The sequence below is a fragment of the Anomaloglossus baeobatrachus genome, chromosome 9, assembly GCF_048569485.1.
Source record: "Anomaloglossus baeobatrachus isolate aAnoBae1 chromosome 9, aAnoBae1.hap1, whole genome shotgun sequence".
Taxonomy (NCBI): domain Eukaryota; kingdom Metazoa; phylum Chordata; class Amphibia; order Anura; family Aromobatidae; genus Anomaloglossus; species Anomaloglossus baeobatrachus.
The window spans coordinates 31,293,470-31,316,247 of record NC_134361.1 but is presented as its reverse complement, the minus strand read 5'-3'; the positions used below and the strand labels follow the sequence as shown (position 1 = coordinate 31,316,247).

The 22,778-nt window shown below is 48.9% G+C and overlaps 1 protein-coding gene across 1 annotated transcript in view; it reads left to right on the top strand.

The window, feature by feature from the left end:
* Positions 1-7,999, top strand: part of MED29 (mediator complex subunit 29) — a 12,334-nt gene extending 4,335 nt beyond the window's left edge. The window contains exons 3-4 of the mRNA XM_075323475.1: positions 3,070-3,154; positions 7,180-7,999. Coding sequence (XP_075179590.1) covers positions 3,070-3,154; positions 7,180-7,410 — 316 coding nt within the window. The 3' untranslated portion in view covers positions 7,411-7,999. The remainder of the gene's footprint in view (positions 1-3,069; positions 3,155-7,179) is intronic.
* Positions 8,000-22,778: the final 14,779 nt, after the last annotated feature.

Sequence of the window (22,778 nt, the reverse complement as noted above, 5' to 3'; positions counted from 1 at the left end):
TTCACCCCCCCCTTTTTTTTTTTTCTTTCTAATCTTCATAGTGAGGAATTTATTCTGAAATTGGCTTCTTTTGCTTTTTGTTTTTTTTTTTTGTTTTATTTTTCAGCAGAAAAAGCTTTGTGGTGCAGCTTTTCACCCAATGAATTTGCTAAATCTGCAGGTCAGGTTATTTTGTTGTGCCGTGTGTTTCTGAGGCAAAAAAAAAGGCATACAAAAATGCTCTTTTCTCGTTAGACACACTCATTTATGAGAATCGCGCAGCCGCACACGTCTACCTCTTCTAGTACTAGGTGCACTCAAATACATGATAATCATGCTGCTGCGCAGTTCTGCCTCTCCTGGTACTTGGTGCACTCAGTTACCTGAGAATCGTGCTGCTGCGCTCTTCTCCCTTTCCTTGTACTTGGCACACTCGGTTACATGATTATCATGCTACTGCGCAGTTCTTCCTCTCCTGGTACTAGGTGCTCTCAATTACATGATAATCATGCTGCTGCGCAGTTCTCCCTCTCCTGGTACTAGGCGCACTCCATTACATGATTATAATGCTGCTGCGCACTTCTCCCTCTCCTGGTACTAGGCGCACTCAATTACATGATAATCATGCTGCTGCGCAGTTCTGCTTCTCCTGGTACTTGGTGCATTCAGTTACATAAGAATCATGCCGCCGCACACTTCTCCCTCTCCTGGTACTAGGCGCACTCAGTTACCTGAGAATCATGCCACTGTGCACTTCTCCCTCTCCTAGTACTTGGCGTACTCACTTACATGAGAATCGTGCTGCTGCGCACTTTTCCCTCTCCTGGTACTAGGTGCATTCATTTACATGATTATCATGCTGCTGCACAGTTCTCCCTCTCCTTGTACTAGATGCTCTCAGTTACATGATTATCATGCTGCTGCACAGTTCTCCCTCTCCTGGTACTAGGTGCATTCAGTTACATGATTATCATGCTGCTGCACAGTTCTCCCTCTCCTGGTACTAGGTGCATTCAGTTACATGATTATCATGCTGCTGCACAGTTCTCCCTCTCCTTGTACTAGGTGCTCTCAGTTACATGATTATCATGCTGCTGCGCAGTTCTCCCTCTCCTTGTGCTGGGTGTAGCTTCTTGCTCAGAGGCGTTATAGCCAACGCTGTCAGCATTACTGTTTGGGAGGTCTTAGGGTTTTGGATTTCTAACCTGTGGCCTCTGTTTCTGCAGCTTGGAGGGTGGCAGGTTGGGGGGGGGGGATCAATGATCTACATCTCCAATAATATTTAGTTTTCTTTATGGGGGGGATCCAGGTGAAAATCACTCAGCGTCCACATTGCTGCGTTTTGGGCTATTTGGAGTCTAGGAGAGCTGAGGCTCTAGTAATGGCCTCCCTGTCGTCATCCCACCTTACCAGAAGCCGGTGTGACTAAGAGTAAAGCAGAAATCAGCGAATGACAGAGTCTATTACTGCAGCTCTTCTGGTTTGGGTAGAGATCCTCTGGTTTTGGAGGTGGCAGCCGCAGTGGAGCTGCCGTGACTGTCGGGTGAATCACACAGGGTTTCACTATGAAGATCGCCCCGCCGCGCATCATCTCCACTCATTCTGCAACTGCGAGCCAGAGAACAAGCACGATGTCATGTGTGATACGGAGCCTGCGGGGGGCGGCTGGACCGCAGAGCTGACACTCGCACCGCTCTCCCATGCGCCGTCCGTTCTGCGCAGAGTTTCATTCTAGTCATCAGCAGGAAATTAGACACATCAAGATTAGGATATGGCAGATTACGGCTGAAGCCGCTGCAGCAGTCATGTCTGTGGCGATAACTCTGCTGTTTCAGAGGTTTACTACATCGATGGGGAAAAAGTGTGCGAATTCTGATAAATGGCAGACCACGCTTACCGGTCACCGCATGAGCACACGTGGCTTCTACAATTCTCAATGCTACATTTGTAATAAAAGTAGTCACAGCCGCCTTCTCCTTATCTCCAGTAAATAGATAAGAAACTCGGCACTGCAACGTAGAGGCAAGAAAAGCAGATTTATTACAGAACGCAAGCAATAATATATACAGAAAGTGAGGTTTCGGATTATCAGCCCTTCATCAGGCGGGACAATACACTTCATCCCTAAGGCAGCAGCGGATCTATGAAATCATCCCCAGTGGTCACAGTAGTCCTTTCCTCGTCCCCGGTGGTCACAGTAGTCCTCTCCTCGTCCCCAGTGGTCACAGTAGTCCTCTCCTCGTCCCCGGTGGTCACAGTAGTCCTCTCCTCGTCCCCGGTGGTCACAGTAGTCCTCTCCTCGTCCCCAGTGGTCACAGTAGTCCTCTCCTCGTCCCCAGTGGTCACAGTAGTCCTCTCCTCGTCCTCAGTGGTCACAATAGTCCTCTCCTCGTCCCCAGTGGTCACAATAGTCCTCTCCTCGTCCCCAGTGGTCACAATAGTCCTCTCCTCGTCCCCAGTGGTCACAATAGTCCTCTCCTCGTCCCCAGTGGTCACAATAGTCCTCTCCTCGTCCCCAGTGGTCACAATAGTCCTCTCCTCGTCCCCAGTGGTCACAATAGTCCTCTCCTCGTCCCCAGTGGTCACAATAGTCCTCTCCTCGTCCCCAGTGGTCACAATAGTCCTCTCCTCGTCCCCAGTGGTCACAATAGTCCTCTCCTCGTCCCCAGTGGTCACAGTAGTCCTCTCATCCTCTTCCCCAGTGGTCACAGTAGCCATCTCCTTATCCCCAGGAGTCTTCCCAGGCCATCCCCAGGGGTCACACCAGTCCATCCCTAACCCCCTCCATAGAGCAGTCCTCCTGCCTCTCCATACCCAATAGTCACGGCAGACTGATCCAGCAGCACACAGCACTCCTGGCTGCCTCCTCTGCGCGGCAGGAGTGTGCTGTGCTCTCCTCAGTTGGGTGAGCTGGAGCTTGAATGTTGATGGCGCGGTTGCGTTCAGGGCAGGGTGGAAGCTCCTGACCACCACATGCACACAAGCAGCAGGGAGGGAACCAGACCTGATTGTCTAGTGGCCCCCGTGGCCCTGCTGTCCTATACTGTGTCCACGCTGCTCACTGCGGCCCCTCTTCTGTCCCCTCTATAGGAAGATCGGTGATGGCAGTGTGCAGAGGTTCGATAAGAGCCTGGAGGAGTTCTACGCGCTGTGCGACCAGCTGGAGCTGTGTTTGGTACGTACCGTCCCGCGCTGCGCCCTGTCTGCAGTCGCCCTATACATTTCCATGCCGGGCTGTAAATTAGGGACGAGTTATCCTGGCCCCACTCTCAGATATGGCGGCTGCCATCTTGATTAACCCCTTACTGACAAGCGTCCTGACTAATGTTACTTATTACAAGCAGTCATGAGAGACGGCAGCTTGTAGGAAGCAGAAATGGATTCTCTATTTCTCTTCAAGGGAATGTGTCGTAAAACCATTATCTATTGTTAAATCAGGATTTTATGTTCATTGTAGTTTCATTTCATTTCTTTTTCCATAACACTATTTAAAAATAAAAAATAAATCCTCAGAAATCTTGATATTTTCACACTGCCCACAAGGTCTAATATTAGACCCATGCTTCCTGTTCTGCACAAATCACTTTTCGGCAGAGTCATTATCGTTAAAGAAGATATATAATATATAACACAGGATCCAATCACAATAAGTGATATCACAGCGCACCTACTCCTCCACCTATACAATGACTGATAACATCTCTATATACAGTAGATAAAACCAGTTACACCGTTCACAATAGGTGATGTCACAGCTCACCTCCTCCTCCTGTACAATGATTGATATTACCTCTATATACAAATGATAACATAGGATCCACCATTCACAGTAAGTGATGCCACAGCTCACCTCCTGCTGAACATTGCTAAGACATTTATATAAAGTAGATGTCACAGCTTACCTCCTCCTGTACATTAATAACACCTCTATATACAGTAGATGATCTGTTGTGAATAGTGGAACTGGTGTTATCTACTGTGTATAGAGGTGTTATCAATGTACAGGAGGAGGAGGTGAGCTGTGACCTAATCTATTGTGAATAGTGGAACCGGTGTTATGTCACAGCTCACCTCCTCCTGTACATTAATAACACTTCTATACACGATAGATAACATAGGATCCAGCAATTGTGTATAGAAGTGTTATCAATGTACAAGAGGAGGTGAGCTGTGACTTTAAACCAGTTTACTATTCACAATAGGTTATGTCACAGCTCACCTCCTCTTGTACATTGATAACACCTCTATACACGATAGATAAAATAGGATCCAGCATTCACAATAGGTTATCTATCGTGTATAGAGGTGTTATCAATGTACAAGAGTAGGTGAGCTGTGACATAACCTATTGTGAATGCTGGATCCTATGTTATGTCACAGCTCACCTCCTCTTGTACATTGATAACACCTCTATACATGATAGATAAAATAGGATCCAGCATTCACAGTAGGTGATGTCACAGCTCACCTCCTCCTCCTATACAATGACTGATAACACCTCTATATACAGTAGATAACACAGTCCCCACCAATAGGTGATATCACAGCTCACCTCCTCCTGAACAATGACTGATAACACCTCTATATACAGTAGATAACACAGGATCCACCAATAGGTGATATCACAGGTCACCTCCTCCTCCTCCTGAACAATGACTGATAACACCCCTGTATACAGTAGATGTCATAAAGAGCTCCTCCAGGCTCAGCGGACGCTGTGTTATGGATGCTGCAGGACCTGAGGGTGCAGAGCACTGACACATGCACTCTATTATGTGAGGTGCAGCTTTCTTCAGCCGCCCTGTAATCCTTGGCAGGAGGCGGCGTTGAGGCTTCTGCTGATGTTTTCAGCACCTGACTGCCCCATTTTTATTTTTTAAATTAATTTAAACTATCCCTTTTAAGGTCCTATGGTCTCTGGACACTTCCATATGTTTCTGATGTACTAATTGCAAAGTGTTCTCCAAATCGCTGCTTGCTGTCAGTGAATGGCCTCGTTCTTCCCGTCCGGCTCACACAAGTGTCCCGTAATGACGGCTGCACCAGTGTCAGACTTCCGCAGCCGCCGTGGCTGCCGCTGACAGCAATCACAGATACTGACGTCTGTAAGGAAATGAAACCTTAAAGGGACATTTATTATTGCCTTAGCACCAAAAACAAACCCAAACATTTTGGTATCTCCCAGATTTGCAACTATTTCACTTTTTCACCATTTGGTCCAATGGCTTCATTAGTAATTTGCATCAAATTAAAGGGCAAGATTTCAGTTCCTGCCATAAGCAGAACCCAGGATGCATCTCCTTATTAAGGGGTGCATATAAGGTTCCCATCATAATAATTTTAATGATGGATTAGGGTCTGACATGTTGGACCGCCGCACCGTCCCATGCACAGTAGCTTTGCTGGCCTCCCTCCTCTGCACACTGGCTGGAAAGGAACGGGTGGCTGGGAACGCCCCTTTAAGAGAACATGACACTGTAGACCCTTCATGAACAGGACCCACTGCCCAGTGATCAAACCGTTGGTTCTTCCTAGTGATAGCCATCGCTTACTGACAGGGGGCTATCCCTTTAAGACAGAAGTAAAAAGCGCAAATCGAAAGGAAGTATTAAGAAGTTGCAGAAGTTTTTAATCTTTACACTTAAAGGGGGGTATTCTCATCTCCAAGATCCTATCCATTATGTAGTAGGCGTAAGAATATTAGCAAATACCTCCAATTAGAAATGTAGTATAGTTCTGCTGATTAACCATGTCACTTACCTCCTGTGCAGGGCATTGCACATTTAGGTAGACATGGTTACATCCACATGCAACTAATTGATACTATATGAGCAGTTGTAACCATGGATACCTAAGCTGCAATGCCCTGCACATGAGGTAAGTGACATAACTAATCAGGAGAACTATACTACATTTCTAATTGGAGGTATTTGCTATTATGACTAATTATTATTATTATTATTATTATTATTATTATTATTAATAATGTCACTTACCTCATGTTCAGGGCATTGCAGCTTAGGCATCCATGGTTACACCCACTCATATGGTATCAATTAGTTGCGTATGGTTGTAACCATGGATACCTAAGCTGCAATGCCCTGCACATTAGTTATGTTACTTACCTTATCAGGAGAACTATACTACATTTATAATTGGAGGTATTTGCTAATAATAATAATAATAATGATTAGTCATGTCACTTACCTCATGTGCAGGGCATTGCAGCTTAGGTATCTATGGTTACAACCACTCATATAGTATCAATTAGTTTCGTGTGGTTGTAACCATGGATGCCTAAGCTGCAATGCCCTGCACATTAGTTATGTTACTTACCTTATCGGGAGAACTATACTACATTTATAATTGGAGATATTTGCTAATATAATTAATAATAATAATAATAATATAATATTAGGAAATACCTCCAATTATAAATGTAGAATCTCCTGATATAGCCATGTCACTTACCTCATGTGCAGGACATTGCAGCTTAGGTATCTATGGTTACAATCACTCATATAGTGACAATTAGATACGTGTGATTGTAACCATGTCTACCTCATGTGCAATGCCCTGCACATGAGGTAAGTAACATGGTTAATCAGAACTATACTACATTTCTAATTGGAGGTATTTGCTAATATTCTTACGCCTACTACATAATGGATAGGATCTTGGTGATCGGAATAACCCTCTTTAGATTAGAAAAACATGGCTGCTTTTTTCCCCCACCTAGAAACAGCGCCACTCCTGACCATGCAATAGCAACTCGGTCCCAATGAAGTGGAGCTGAGCTGCAATACCATGCACAGCCTCTGGTCTGGGGAGGCGCTGTTTGTAGCAGAGATGGGGGGAGGGGCGATAAAGCGGCCATGTTCCTGTAATCCTGAGCAATCCTGGGGTTGGGGTCTGAGTCCTCTCGTCCTTCTGGAGTGAGTTTATAGCTGCGTATTGTTGAGGAATCCCAGGAATGTAAATGGATGAAACAGGAGCCATGTTTATTCCCTTCCAGCTGGAGTTAATATTACGCGCCGGGCACATTCGGAGGTGTAGGGAGGTGTCGCTGCGGTGCTGGAGTCATACGAGGGGGCCGCGGGCTCCGGAAGTCGGGGGCGTGAGAAGGAGCGGCAGATTAAGATTACAGGAATTTGGGACGAGCTCTTGCTGAGTGCTGACCCCTCTGTCTTCTTTTTTCAGCGCCTCGCCTACGAGTGCCTCTCTCAGAGCTACGACAGCGCCAAGCACTCCCCGACCCTGGTGCCCACCGCCACCAAACCGGACGCGGTGCAGACCGAGAGCCTGCCCTACACACAGTACCTGAGCATGATCAAGTCTCAGATCTCCTGCGCCAAGGACATCCACAACGCCCTGCTGGAGTGCTCCAAGAAGATCATGGGCAAGACCCCAAACACACAGGGCGTCCTGTGACCCGGCGGCAGCCATGGCGGGGCTGGAGACCAGACTCTGCTAATGGTCCATCCTTACGTCAGCGCCCTCTGGAGGATGCCGCCTTCTCAAAAGAGCCCACCGGTGTAAGATTGGGCTCCCTCCCGGTGTTCGGTGGGCCGGCGGAGAACCTTGCCCACTTTTTTTGTTACTTTGATGACCTTTGGTGATCCTGGTTGGCATAAGTTGCTCTCTCACAGGTGCGGGCATCGTTACAAAAAGGGGCCCCGATTGGGCTAACGAGCCGTGCACCCCCGTGTGCCGACCTCAGGATGCAGACTTTAAACTCCTAACCCTAACCGCAAGCTGCGACCTAAAAAACAGTCAGGAATGGAAACACAAAGGGCTCAAGTCATCACTTATTGAGATGGGGGGGGGCGGGTTAAGTTTTTGCTTGGTGTTTTTTTTGGGTTTCTTTTTTAACACATATACACACACCAAAAAATGCTAAAATTGATAATATTATATATACACTTTTTTTTTTTTTTTTTTTGCACCAAATTCTTGAACTTTGCACCTGGGTCATGAATTCTGAGCAAAATAAACAATAAATTTGACCTTTTTTATTTAATTAATTTTTTTTTTTGCCTACTCAGCATAAAGTTTGCGCCACTATGGGGCAATGGAAGGGAGCACATGTGTGCAAAAATTTTGCAATCCTTTAATGGTATGTGCACACGTTTGAGTATTTGGTTGCAGAATTTTCTGCATCTCTTGGCAGGAAAAATGTGTGGGTTATTTTTTTTCATGGATTTTTCAAATTGAAGTCAATGGGTAAAAAAAAAAAGGCTGCAAAAAACACTGAAAGAATTGACCTTCCGCAGATTATTATCTGGAAGGAGAAAATGCTCAACGTGAGCGCGAGACTTAAGGATTCTCATTCTCATTGGGACCAAAAAACTGCCACGTGTGCACACAGCCTGAACAGCTGCCATTGCGGAATCTTCTGAAAATGTGGAAATGTCAAACTCTGTCCCCCAATATAAAAAGAAATCAAACAAACGCATAAAATAGAGTTTAAAAAAAGGTGCAAATGAAAAACACCAAAAACTAGACTAAAAAAATAAAAAAAATAAAAGGTAAAAATGCAATAATGAATTGGCCCAAGGACTTTTTGGAAAGCTGAAAAAGCTTTAAAGGGAACCTGTCAGGTCCAATATGCAGCCAGAACCACGAGCAGTTCTGGGTGCATATTGCTAATCCCTGCCTAATTGTCCCTGTATACACCAGCATAGACAAAGATCTTTAGAAAAAGTATTTCTGAAGATCCTTTATCATATGCTAATGAGCGAGGGGACTAGTCCCCAGGGCGTGTGTTCCCCTGACTAGTCTGTCCTCTTAGCATGTTAGCACGCCCACAGGGGTGTACTTATATGCTAAGGGGGCTGACTAGCTAAGTGAATTAACGTCCTTGCAACTAGTCACTGCGCTCATTAGCATATCATAAAGGATCTTTAGAAATACTTTTTCTAAAGATCTCTTTATTTCTAAATATCCTTTATGATATGCTAATGAGCGCAGTGACTAGTTGCAAGGACATTCGTTCCCTTTGCTAGTCGGCCCCCTTAGCATATAAGTAGGCCCCTGTGGGCGTGCTAACATGCTAAGAGGGCGGACTAGTCGGGGGAACTTACGCCCTGGGGACTAGTCCCTGGCCTCATTAGCATATCATAAAGGATCTTTAGAAATACTTTTTCTATAGATCTCTTTATCTATACAGGGCCAGTTAGGCATGGATTAGCAACATGCACCCAGATCTGCTCCTGGTCCTGGCTGTATATTGGACCTGAAAGGTTCCCTTTTCATTCTACAGTGGTTATAAATCTTGCGCTGAATGACCCAACCACAAGGCAGCGGATATTTTCCAGTCTGCGCCATATCGTGACCACCATGTGTGACCGCAGCCTGTGTATTGCTAGTGATGACCCCATTATCCGGTCCCAGACACATGTAGATGGTATTTACAGCCCCATAGAGCGAGTTCTTTCTCTGCACGCGGTGGAGACGAGGCGAGCCGCACTGATCGTGTAATATGCAAACGGATTATTCAAAGCGCTAACCTCGGCTTTGTTTATATATTAAAAATATCGCCCCCACCCATAGGCTGCTGGGCGGAATTAACCCTTTATTTTACCGCCTTAAGGAATACGGTAAAATTCCTGTCCAATAATTTTACGTTGATGGCGTATCCTTAGGATAGGTCATCAATATCTGATCGGTGGGGGTGCGTCACCCGTAACCCCCCCCCCCCCCCCCAACCCCCCATTCCCCCACTGATCAGCTATTCCCGTTACCATTGGTGGTCGGATGTGATCACCTACGCAACGGAACAGTACAGCGCCGTCAACTGTATAGTGGTTGTGGCCGGTACTGCATATCCACTTTTATTCACTTGATTAGTACCCCACTATACACTACAACCAATCACATCCAATGGACGGTGGGAAATGCTGTTGCACTCCCCCCACTCCCCTTCCTCTCCGATCACCCATCCTAAGGATAGTGCATCCATATAAAATTAGTGGACAACCCCTTTAATAGAACATCTGGATCACCTCTAGCTTTCGCTTTCGGTAATCAACATCACATGACTGCTGCAGTCAGTTAGTGGACCATGGTTGGCTGCAGCGGTTATGTAATTCCAACTACTTGTAGAAGTAAAGAAACTGATGATGTGCAGAAGAGCGGATAGATATAGATATATATATATATATATATATATATATATATATATATATATATATATATATATTTCTACGCCTCGATTTCATCAGGATCATCCATCTAATGTGTAAGGCACTGTCCTGGGTCTTCCCCCGACAGTCGGGAGTAAGAAGGATCAGGCATGTAAAATGTCAACATGTCCAATCTATGGCTCCTTCAGGGCTAAAGTAGGGATATGGGTCTTAAGGTTAACATTCTGCCTTTTTCTCCCTATATCTATGCGTCTTTTTGATATGGTGTATGGCAGGTACTGTTGCGCTGATGAGATGTGCCACGTTACTGCACCAAAAATGGCAGCAAAAATCCCCAAAATTACATAGCGGCCCCAGGGATGCAAGGATGGGCTAGTTCTGCCATCACCAGTGGCTCAAAGATGGAGGCACACATGGTCCACTGAGCGTGAATGGAGAATCTGTCATCAATAAATCAACCCGGCTGCAGACGTCTGATACTTTGCTTAAGAACCAGGAAGCCCTGGATGAGCCCTATCAAGATACTCAGTTTATGAAGAAGCAATTTATAATTTCCCCCATATATTATTATTTATTTATTTTTTATTACTGCCATATGAAGGAAAAAAAATATCTCCTTCACTACAAAAAAAAAAAAAGATCTTGGGTTTATTTTGTCTGTGAGTTCATACTTGTGAATAAAGAAGGAACCGAAAAGGAGAACTAGCAGCCGTTAAAAGAGAAATTATACAAAATATGAAAAATCCCCTGAATTATGATGCAAACAGACAATTTCTTTGTCGCTCCATTGGGAGACCCAGACAATTGGGTGTATAGCTTCTGCCTCCGGAGGCCACACAAAGTATTACACTTAAAAGTGTAAAGCCCCTCCCCTTCTGCCTATACACCCCCCGTGCATCACGGGCTCCTCAGTTTTTATGCTTTGTGCGAAGGAGGCTGACATCCACGCATAGCTCCACATCTTAGTCAGCAGCAGCTGCTGACTATGTCGGATGGAAGAAAAGAGGGCCCATATTGGGCCCCCAGCATGCTCCCTTCTCACCCCACTCTGGTCGGCGGTGCTGTTAAGGTTGAGGTACCCATTGCGGGTACATAGGCAGGAGCCACATGCTGTTTTCCTTCCCCATCCCTTAATGGGCTCTGGGTGAAGTGGGATCCTAATCGGTCTCCAGGCACTGAGGCCGTGCTCCCTCCGCAGCCCCTGGGGAATCTGCTGGACAGGAGCCGAGTATCGTCAGGGACAAGGCCCTGCTACTGTGAGGTACTCTGTGTCCCCATGGGGACCGCGCATGGAGCGCTGGTGCCATATACACTGCAGCACTGCTGGGTGTGTTAGTGCGCCGGGGACTACCGCGCAGGCCGCGCTGTGAGGTACTCTGTGTCCCCGTGGGGACCGCGCATGGAGCGCTGGTACCATATACACTGCAGCACTGCTGGGTGTGTTAGTGCGCCGGGGACTACCGCGCCGGCCGCGCTTATATGCCGGCCGCGCTTATAACTTTAGTCCCCGGCTTTTGCGGCCTTGTAGCGCATATTCCCGCCCCCAGGCCTGTCAGTCAGGGGAAGGGCGGGACGCTGCACAGAACGTCAGCGCTGAGGGCTGGAGCATACTCTGTATCCTCCTTCCCCCTCATTCAGCTCAGTGGGGCTCCAGATTCCCGCACTTTCTAGGGCACGCCCACGGCCCCCTCCTCCCCACAGAACGCCGGCAGCCATTCCTGTCAGCTCTTCTGACGCTGGAGAGGAGAGAAAGCTCTGGGAGGCCCAGGCAGGGAAGCTGGTGATCACACAACCGCTTTGAGCGGTCGGTAAGCAGCACCTGAGGTGCTGGCCCCACTGAGTGCCGGAGTGTACATATATATATATATATATGCTTATATGCTATACATCTACACTGTACGGTCGCACTGTTGATTTTTGGCTATATACCCTCCTGGATTGTACTCAGAGGAGACAACAGCATGTCGTCCGCAAATAGCAAGGGTGCCAAAGCACAGGCTTACTTTGCAACCTGTACCTCATGTGCGGCTATACTACCGGCAGGTTCCACTGACCCTCATTGTGTGCAATGCTCGGCCCCTGTGGCACTTACTCAGCCGGAGCCTCTGCTACTGGTGGCCCAGGTGGAACCACCTGCTACCACTGTCCAGGTGACAGGGACGGAGTTTGCAGTATTTGCTGACAAACTGTCTGAGACTATGGATAAATGGTCTGCTAGGATACTAGAAGCCTTACAGTCCAGACCGGTAACTCAGGCCCCGGGCACTGTTCAATCATTGACCCCAGGCCCCCCTCATTTGGAGCTGCAGAGTGCTCCTGGGGTGAACCATGGGTCCCAGGGTGAGGTCTCTGACATGGACCGCAGTCCCAGGCCGCCTAAGCGGGCTCGCTGGGAAATTCCCTCGACTTCATCACATTGTTCAGGGTCTCAGCAAGAGGACTCTCTGGATGATGATGCGGAGGTAGCAGATCAGGATTCTGACCCTGAGACCGCGCTCAACCTGGATACACCTGATGGTGACGCCATAGTGAATGACCTTATAGCAACCATCAATCAGGTGTTGGATATTTCTCCACCAGCTCCTACAATTGAGGAGTCAGCTTCTCAGCAGGAGAAATTCCGTTTCAGGTCTCCCAAGCGTCCATTGAGTATGTTTCTGGATCACTCTGACTTCAGAGAGGCAGTCCAGAAACACCGAGCTTGTCCAGATAAGCGTTTTTCCAAGCGCCTTAAGGATACACGTTATCCCTTCCCCCCTGACGTTGTCAAGGGCTGGGCTCAGTGTCCTAAGGTGGATCCTCCTGTCTCCAGACTGGCGGCTAGATCCATAGTTGCAGTGGAAGATGGGGCTTCACTCAAAGATGCCACTGACAGACAGATGGAACTATGGTTGAAATCCATCTATGAAGCTATCGGCGCGTCTTTTGCTCCAGCATTCGCAGCCGTATGGGCACTCCAAGCTATCTCAGCTTGTCACGCGCAGATTAATGCAGTCACACGTACGTCTGCTCCGCAAGTGGTGTCCTTAACCTCTCAGGCGTCGGCGTTTGCGTCCTACGCCATTAATGCTGTCCTGGACTCTACGAGCCGTACGGCGGTAGCATCCGCCAACTCGGTGGTACTCCGCAGGGCCATGTGGTTACGTGAATGGAAGGCAGACTCCGCTTCCAAAAAGTTCTTAACCGGTTTGCCATTTTCTGGCGACCGCCTGTTTGGTGAACGATTGGACGAAATCATTAAACAATCCAAGGGAAAGGACTCATCCTTACCCCAGTCCAAACCAAACAGACCTCAACCACGGAAGGTACAATCGAGGTTTCGGTCCTTTCGGCCCGCGGGAAGGTCTCAGTTCTCCTCGTCCAAAAGGCCTCAAAAGGATCAGAGGAACTCCGATTCATGGCGGTCTAAGTCACGTCCTAAAAAGACCGCCGGAGGAACCGCTCCCAAGGCGGCCTCATGACTTTCGGCCTCCTCACACCGCATCCTCGGTCGGTGGCAGGCTTTCCCGCTTTTGCGACACCTGGCTGCCACAGGTAAAAGACCGATGGGTGAGAGACATTCTATCCCACGGTTAAAGGATAGAGTTCAGCTCTCGTCCTCCGACTCGATTTTTCAGGACATCTCCGCCCCCCGAGAGAGCCGATGCTCTTCTTCAGGCGGTGTGCACTCTGAAGGCGGAAGGAGTGGTGATCCCTGTTCCTCTTCAGCAACAGGGTCACGGTTTTTACTCCAACTTGTTTGTGGTACCGAAAAAGGACGGATCCTTCCGTCCTGTTCTGGACCTAAAACTGCTCAACAAACACGTAAAAACCAGGCGGTTCCGGATGGAATCGCTCCGCTCCGTCATCGCCTCAATGTCCCAAGGAGACTTCCTGGCATCAATCGACATCAAAGATGCTTATCTCCACGTACCGGTTGCACCAGAGCATCAGCGCTTCCTGCGTTTCGCCATAGGGGACGAACACCTTCAGTTCGTGGCACTGCCTTTCGGCCTTGCGACAGCACCACGGGTCTTCACCAAGGTCATGGCAGCAGTGGTAGCAGTCCTACACTCTCAGGGACACTCGGTGATCCCTTACTTAGACGATCTGCTGGTCAAGGCACCCTCTCAAGTGGCATGCCAACGCAGCCTGGACGTTGCTCTGGAGACTCTCCAGAGTTTCGGGTGGATCATCAATTTTCCAAAGTCAAATCTGACACCGGCCCAATCACTGACATATCTTGGTATGGAGTTTCATACTCTCTCAGCGATAGTGAAGCTTCCGCTGGACAAACAGCGTTCACTACAGACAGGGGTGCAATCTCTCCTTCAAGGCCAGTCACACCCCCTGAGGCGCCTCATGCACTTCCTAGGGAAGATGGTAGCAGCAATGGAGGCAGTTCCTTTTGCGCAGTTTCATCTGCGTCCACTTCAATGGGACATTCTCCGCAATTGGGACAGGAAGTCGACGTCCCTCGACAGGAACGTCTCCCTTTCACGGGCAGCCAAGGCTTCCCTTCAGTGGTGGCTTCTCCCCACTTCTCTGTCGAAGGGGAAATCCTTCCTTCCCCCATCATGGGCTGTGGTCACGACGGACGCGAGCCTTTCAGGGTGGGGAGCGGTCTTTCTCCACCACAGGGCTCAGGGAACCTGGACTCCGACAGAGTCCTCCCTTCAGATCAATGTTCTGGAGATAAGGGCAGTGTATCTTGCCCTAAAGGCGTTCCAGCCGTGGCTGGAAGGCAAGCAGATCCGAATTCAGTCGGACAACTCCACAGCGGTGGCATACATCAACCACCAAGGCGGAACACGCAGTCGGCAAGCCTTCCAGGAAGTCAGGCGGATTCTGCAGTGGGTGGAAGCCACGGCCTCCACCATATCCGCAGTTCACATCCCGGGCGTAGAAAACTGGGAAGCAGACTTTCTCAGTCGCCAGGGCATGGACGCAGGGGAATGGTCCCTTCACCCGGACGTGTTTCAGGAGATCTGTTGCCGCTGGGGGATGCCGGACGTCGACCTAATGGCGTCCCGGCACAACAACAAGGTCCCAACATTCATGGCACGGTCTCAAGATCACAGAGCTCTGGCGGCAGACGCCTTAGTTCAGGATTGGTCGCAGTTTCAACTCCCTTATGTGTTTCCCCCTCTGGCACTGTTGCCCAGAGTGTTACGCAAGATCAGGTCCGACTGCCGCCGCGCCATCCTCGTCGCGCCAGACTGGCCGAGGAGGTCGTGGTACCCGGATCTGTGGCATCTCACGGTGGGCCAACCGTGGGCACTACCAGACCGACCAGACTTGCTGTCTCAAGGGCCGTTTTTCCATCTGAATTCTGCGGCCCTCAACCTGACTGTGTGGCCATTGAGTCCTGGATCCTAGCGTCTTCAGGGTTATCTCAAGAGGTCATTGCCACTATGAGACAGGCTAGGAAACCAACGTCCGCCAAGATCTATCACAGGACGTGGAGGAGATTCCTATCTTGGTGCTCTGATCAGGGTGTTTCTCCCTGGCCATTTGCCTTGCCCACTTTTCTTTCCTTCCTTCAATCCGGATTGGAAAAAGGGTTGTCGCTCGGCTCTCTTAAGGGACAAGTCTCAGCGCTCTCTGTGTTTTTTCAGAAGCGCCTAGCCAGACTTCCACAGGTACGCACGTTCCTGCAGGGGGTTTGTCACATAGTCCCTCCTTACAAGCGGCCGTTAGAACCCTGGGATCTGAACAGGGTGCTGATGGCTCTTCAGAAGCCACCTTTCGAGCCAATGAGGGATATTTCTCTGTCACGCCTTTCGCAGAAAGTGGTCTTCCTAGTAGCAGTCACATCACTTCGGAGAGTGTCGGAGCTAGCGGCGCTGTCATGTAAAGCCCCTTTCCTGGTGTTTCACCAGGACAAGGTGGTTCTGCGCCCGGTACCGGAATTTCTCCCTAAGGTGGTATCCCCCTTTCATCTCAATCAGGATATCTCCTTACCCTCTTTTTGTCCTCATCCAGTTCACCAATGTGAAAAGGATTTGCACTTGTTAGATCTGGTGAGAGCACTCAGACTCTACATTTCTCGTACGGCGCCCCTGCGCCGCTTGGATGCACTCTTTGTCCTTGTCGCTGGCCAGCGTAAAGGGTCACAAGCTTCCAAATCAACCCTGGCTCGGTGGATCAAGGAACCAATTCTTGAAGCTTACCGATCTTCTGGGCTTCCGGTTCCCTCAGGGCTGAAAGCCCATTCTACCAGAGCCGTGGGTGCGTCCTGGGCTTTGCGGCACCAGGCTACGACTCAGCAGGTGTGTCAGGCGGCTACCTGGTCGAGCCTGCACACTTTCACGAAACACTATCAGGTGCATACCTATGCTTCGGCGGATGCCAGCCTAGGTAGGCAAGTCCTTCAGGCGGCGGTTGCCCACCTGTAGGAAAGGGCCGTTTTACGGCTCTATTACGAGGTATTATTTTACCCACCCAGGGACTGCTTTTGGACGTCCCAATTGTCTGGGTCTCCCAATGGAGCGACAAAGAAGAAGGGAATTTTGTTTACTTACCGTAAATTCCTTTTCTTCTAGCTCCAATTGGGAGACCCAGCACCCGCCCCTGTTCCCTTCGGGCTGTTGTTCTTTGTGTACACATGTTGTTCATGTTGAATGGTTTCAGTTCTCCGAAATTCCTTCGGATTGAATTTACTTTAAACCAATTTATCACTTTTCCTCCTTCTTGCTTTTGCACCAAAACTGAGGAGCCCGTGATGCACGGGGGGTGTATAGGCAGAAGGGGAGGGGCTTTACACTTTTAAGTGTAATACTTTGTGTGGCCTCCGGAGGCAGAAGCTATACACCCAATTGTCTGGGTCTCCCAATTGGAGCTAGAAGAAAAGGAATTTACGGTAAGTAAACAAAATTCCCTTCTTTTCCGTTTCTAATATGGGCCAAGCCCCTCTGTTAAATTTGTACAATTTCAGCGAGGGTTGGGGGGGCGCTGTTGCATTGGTGTTTATGGAAAGGACAATCACTAGTGGTGGTGAAAAGTGGTATTGCACCTTAGAAACTGCTTCAATTTCTGCACCTATTTATTCCAAGGATGGTGCAGGTATTCTGCTGCCAATTTTGATGCAACTTGGGCAAATTTTATTGTGAACTTTATGCGTATTTACTCGTCGGGTATGTGAAAATCCATCCCCACAGCGTCTGACTACAATGAATGTTTGTCGTCTGTTACCATGGAAGCAAGTGTTTAATTTTGCTGCAGCGCCTCCACAGGTGAACTGAGGTATTACAGAGTGCCTATATATATATATATATATATATATATATATATATATATATATATATATATATATATATATATATATATATATATATATATATATATATATATATACAATGTACATGCACACATACAGTACACACTCATTCACATGTATATGTGTGTAAAATAAATATATATATATATATATATATATATATATATATATATGTACATATATCCATTATATATAATTTTTACACATTATATACGCGTGCGTGTGTGTGTGTGTGTGTGTGTATATGTATATAATATATATGTGTGTGTGTGTGTGTGTATATATGTATATGTGTGTGTGTATGTATGTATGTATGTATATATATATGTATGTGTGTGTATATATATATATATATATATATATATATATATATATATATATATATATATATATATATAAATAAATAAATGTGTATGCTGTATATATACAGTGTGTGTATATATATATATGTGTGTATATATATATATATATATATTAGAAGGTGGCCCGATTCTACGCATCGGGTATTCTAGAATTTACGTATTGTGTAGTTAATGTATGATTTTTGTTATATATATATATATATATATATATATATATATATATATATATATATTATATATAATATATATATAGATGTTGTTGTGTGTAGTTACCAAGTGTTTGTGTAGGACCTGTACATGTTCTGGGTGTTGTCTGGGTGTGACGGGGGGTGAGAGCGGTGTTGTGTGCGTGTGTTGCGTTGTTTGTTGAGCGCTGTGTGTCTGTAGCGTTGTGTGTGTGTGTTTGTGTGGGTGTGGTGTGTTTTGGGGGGGAGGTATGTTTTGTGCAATGTGTGTGTTGCATGATATGTGCGTATATTTATGTATGCCGCGGTGTTTGTGTGTTGGGTGTTGTGTGTGTGTGTGTAGCGTTGTCTGTGTGTGTGTGTGTGTGTGTGTATGGTGGTGTTTGTGGTTCCCAGTGTGTGTGTGGTGTGTTGTGTGTGTTGGGGGAGGTGAGCACCTCCCATCGTGCTCCATCCGCCATGCTGCGCACCCCCCATCGTGCTCCATCCGCCATGCTGCGCACTCCCAAACGTGCTCCATCCGCCATGCTGCGCACTCCCAAACGTGCTCCATCTGCCATGCTGCGCTCTCCCAAACGTGCTCCATCCGCCATGCTGCGCACTCCCAAACGTGCTCCATCCGCCATGCTGCGCACTCCCAAACGTGCTCCATCCGCCATGCTGCGCACTCCCAAACGTGCTCCATCCGCCATGCTGCGCACTCCCAAACGTGCTCCATCCGCCATGCTGCGCACTCCCAAACGTGGTCCATCCGCCATGCTGCGCACTCCCAAACGTGCTCCATCCCCCATGCTGCGCACTCCTCATCGTGCTCCATCCCCCATGCTGCGCACCCCCCATCGTGCACCATCCCCCATGCTGCACCAGCATCAGCCTCTCTGCCCCCAGCATCAGCCTCTCTCCTCCCAGCATCAGCCTCTCTCCTCCCAGCATCAGCCTCTCTCCTCCCAGCATCAGCCTCTCTCCTCCCAGCATCAGCCTCTCTCCTCCCAGCATCAGCCTCTCTCCTCCCAGCATCAGCCTCTCTCCTCCCAGCATCAGCCTCTCTCCTCCTAGCATCAGCCTCTCTGCCCCCAGCATCAGCCTCTCTCCTCCCAGCATCAGCCTCTCTCCTCCTAGCATCAGCCTCTCTGTCCCCAGCATCAGCCTCTCTCCTCCCAGCCTCAGCCTCCCTCAGCATCAGCCTCCCTCTCCCAGCCTTCCCCAGGATCAGCCTCTCTCCTCCCAGCCTCCGTCCTCCCAGCCTTCCCCAGCATCAGCTTTCCCCTCCCAGCCTCCCTCAGCATCAGCCTCTCTTCTCCCAGCCTCAGCCTCTCTCCTTCCAGCCTCCCCCAGCATCAGCCTCTCTCCTTCCAGCCTCCCTCAGCATCAGCCTCCCCTTCCCAGCCTTCCCCAGGATCAGCCTCTCTCCTCCCAGCCTCCTTCCTCCCAGCCTCCTTCCTCCCAGCCTCCCTCAGCATCAGCCTTCCGCTCCCAGTCTCCCCAAGCATCAGCCTCCACCAGCATCAGCCTCTCTCCTTCCAGCCTCCCCCAGCATCAGCCTCCCCAAGCATCAGCCTCCCCCAGCATCAGCCTCCCTCGTCCCAGCCTCCCCCAGCATCAGCCTCTCTCCTCCCAGCATCAGCCTCTCTCCTCCCAGCATCAGCCTCTCTCCTCCCAGCATAAGCCTCTCCTCTCTGTCCCCAGCATCAGCCTCTCTCCTCCCAGCCTCCCCCAGCATCAGCCTCCCCCAGCATCAGCGTCTCTTCTTCCAGCCTCCCCCAGCATCAGCCTCTCTCCTTCCAGCCTCCCCCAGCATCAGCCTCCCTCTCCCAGCCTTCCCCAGGCCCAGCCTTCCCAGCCTCTCTCCTCCCAGCCTCCGTCCTCCCAGCCTTCCCCAGCATCAGCTTTCCCCTTCCAGCTTCCCTCAGCATCAGCCTTCCCCAGCATCAGCCTCTCTCCTCCCAGCCTCAGCCTCTCTCCTTCCAGCCTCCCTCAGCATCAGCCTTCCCCAGGATCAGCTTCTCTCCTCCCAGCCTCCTTCCTCCCAGCCTCCCCCTCCCAGCCTCCTTCAGCATCAGCCTTCCCCTCCCAGTCTCCCCCAGCATCAGCCTCCCCCTCCCAGCCTTCCCCAAGATCAGCCTCTCTGCTCCCAGCCTCCTCCAGCACGCCGTGCTCCTCTGCCGACACTCACACACACCCGATCGCATACACTCACACACACCCGATCGCATACACTCACACACACCCGATCGCATACACTCACACACACAGACACTGACGATATCGCACATACGCGCTCACACTCACAACATCCGGAGATACCACATGCTTCTGGCCATGTGATCCTCCGTCAGGTCCTGGAAGGTCACAACAGCACAGTATCGAGGCCGAGAAGCAAGGGATATCGCCGGATGCTGTGAGTGTGTGGATACGATGTGAGGTGTGTGTGAGAGTGAGTGTGATCTGATGTGTGTGTATGTGTGTGTGTGTACTGTTATGTGTGTGCGTGTGGATCTTCCGCCGCTGCAGGACCTTGATGCGCTTGTAACCAGCTGGTAACTATGCTAGCATGGTTACCAACGTATCCACAGCACTCCCGTGCGAGCGGGGGGCGGGGGGGGGGGAGTACAGTACTCACCTCCGTGACAGCCGTGTCAGTTCGGGGAAAGCGCGGGGGGCGGGGGGGGGAGTACAGTACTCACCTCCGTGACAGCCGTGTCAGTTCGGGGAATGCGCGGGGGGGGGGGAGGGGGGCGGGGCCAGAGCTAGCGTGCATTGCGTGAGGGGGGCGGGGCGTGGCGTGGCCGAAGCCAATGGCTGCAGGGTGCCGGGGCGAGAGGCCAATCTGTGGGGGGGGCGGAGCCTGGGCGAGCGGCTGGCCAATCCGTGTGGGGGCGCAGCCTGGGCGAGCGGCCAATCCGTGGGGGGGGCGGGGCCATGGCAAGCCCAGCGGCCAATCAGCTTTGTGTCACCGTAAGGACACAATTTTGGAGCATGACAGACAGACAGACAGAATAAGGCAATTATATATATATATAGATATATGTATATATATATTAGTTCTTGCTCCGTTATCTGTGAGCAGCATGATGTAGGAGTTGAGTCCCGGATTCCAGTGATGCGTAATTGACTGCGTTGTGTGCTGCACTACAATCGGTGTTTTCTCAGCAGGAGATTATCACTACAGGGCTAGGTGTCTCGTGCCTCCTAGTCCCCTGCTCTGTGTAACCCCGCCCCCACCACTGATTAGCTGCTTTCTGCCAATCAGTGATATGGGTGGGGTTATACACAGCTCTGCTAGATCATAATTAGATAAAACAATGATCAAAATGACAGCGAGCAGACCAGTAAGTGACAATCAGGCTCTCAGCAGCTCTCAGAATCAGCTGGAATCAGGCTCTCGGCCCCTACATCATACAGCTCTTGCATTGTACATATCAAAAACCTGTTGACAGATTCCCTTTTGAAATGTTATTATTTTAAAAAATAATGCAAAAATATATTTTGGCCCAAAGAAAAACTTAAAAGAAAAAACAAACACGAGTGGTATTAAAAACATGTCATGAAAAAAAAACGCAATTAAAAAATGTATGGCCGTTAATCCACAATGGCTACTCTGGGGCCTGTGACGTAGCCTAGCATCGGAGATGATGCAGAAATGTTCACACTGCTGGATCATTGAAGGTGAAACCGGCTTCTTCAGGGGTCTGAGGATAGAGAAAGGAGGGTCCTAAGAAATGTGGAAGAAAGAAGATTCGAGTCCCCTGTAAGCAGTGGCGGGAGCAGTGGTGACGCTTTGCAGTCGTCATCCGTTCTCTCGGATTCTTCTTTCTCCAGGAGTTCAGCCATGATTGGCGCGGCCGGTGGCGCGTTGTCTCAGACGTCTCCTGATCTTCTGGTGGAGCGCGGCCCGGGGATTTTCCACCCTTTGCAGATTGTCTCTTTTACACTTCTCTGTTCCAGCTGTTGTGATTCCGTTCTAGGACACTCAGTTCCTAGTACAAAACCGCGGTGCTGGGGAAGGAAGAGACAAGTTGCTAAATACTATGTTCCTTAAAAATGAAAAAAATAAATAAATATGTGTGCCCCGAGGGTGAACGTGTCACAAGAGCCAGCAACCACGGAGCTGCTGCCTTCTGTGACTGCTGCGCAGATCCTGGCGGGCAGCCATGGTTATACAGTGCGCTCCTCACATGTCCAGCAATCATCCGTCACAACACATCCAGCAGCAACACGTTGGCAAAAAAGTTCAGCAAACGACTTTTTTTGTCTATTTTTATTTATTTATTTTTTTTTTAATAGCTAATTTCTGCTAGATCCGTTTTTTTAACATTGAAGTCTATGGAAAACAGATCCGTTAATTACCATCTGTTTTTTTCTTTCCGTTTTTTTTCATACTGGATCAGTTCCAAATGGAAGATGAATAGAGATCCGTTATCAGATCCGTTTTCCATAGACTTTAATGTTAAAAAAAAAAAAAAAAAAAAAAGCAATCTGGCAGAAATCAGTTTTTTTAAAAACGGACTGACTGCGGAACTTTTTTTTTTCCAACATTGCTGCTGGATCCAATCTGACAGATGATTATCGGACATGTGAACTCAGCCTTAAAAGGGGTTTTGTCGCTTAAAGGGAATTAGCATACTTTTACTACCAGCATGATGGAAGCCAAGAGGCTCTGAGTTCAATGATGTATCACTTAGATTACTGGCTCCTGCCTTTCTGACTCTGATTTTGGGTGTAGCAGAGCTGTGGGAGCTGCCCCCGCCCATACCAGGCTTTCAGTGTACATTTCCATAGACAGAAGCTGCTAATCACAGAAGGGGGCGGAGTCAGACTACATCTCACAGGCTGCTGAGACCCACTAATG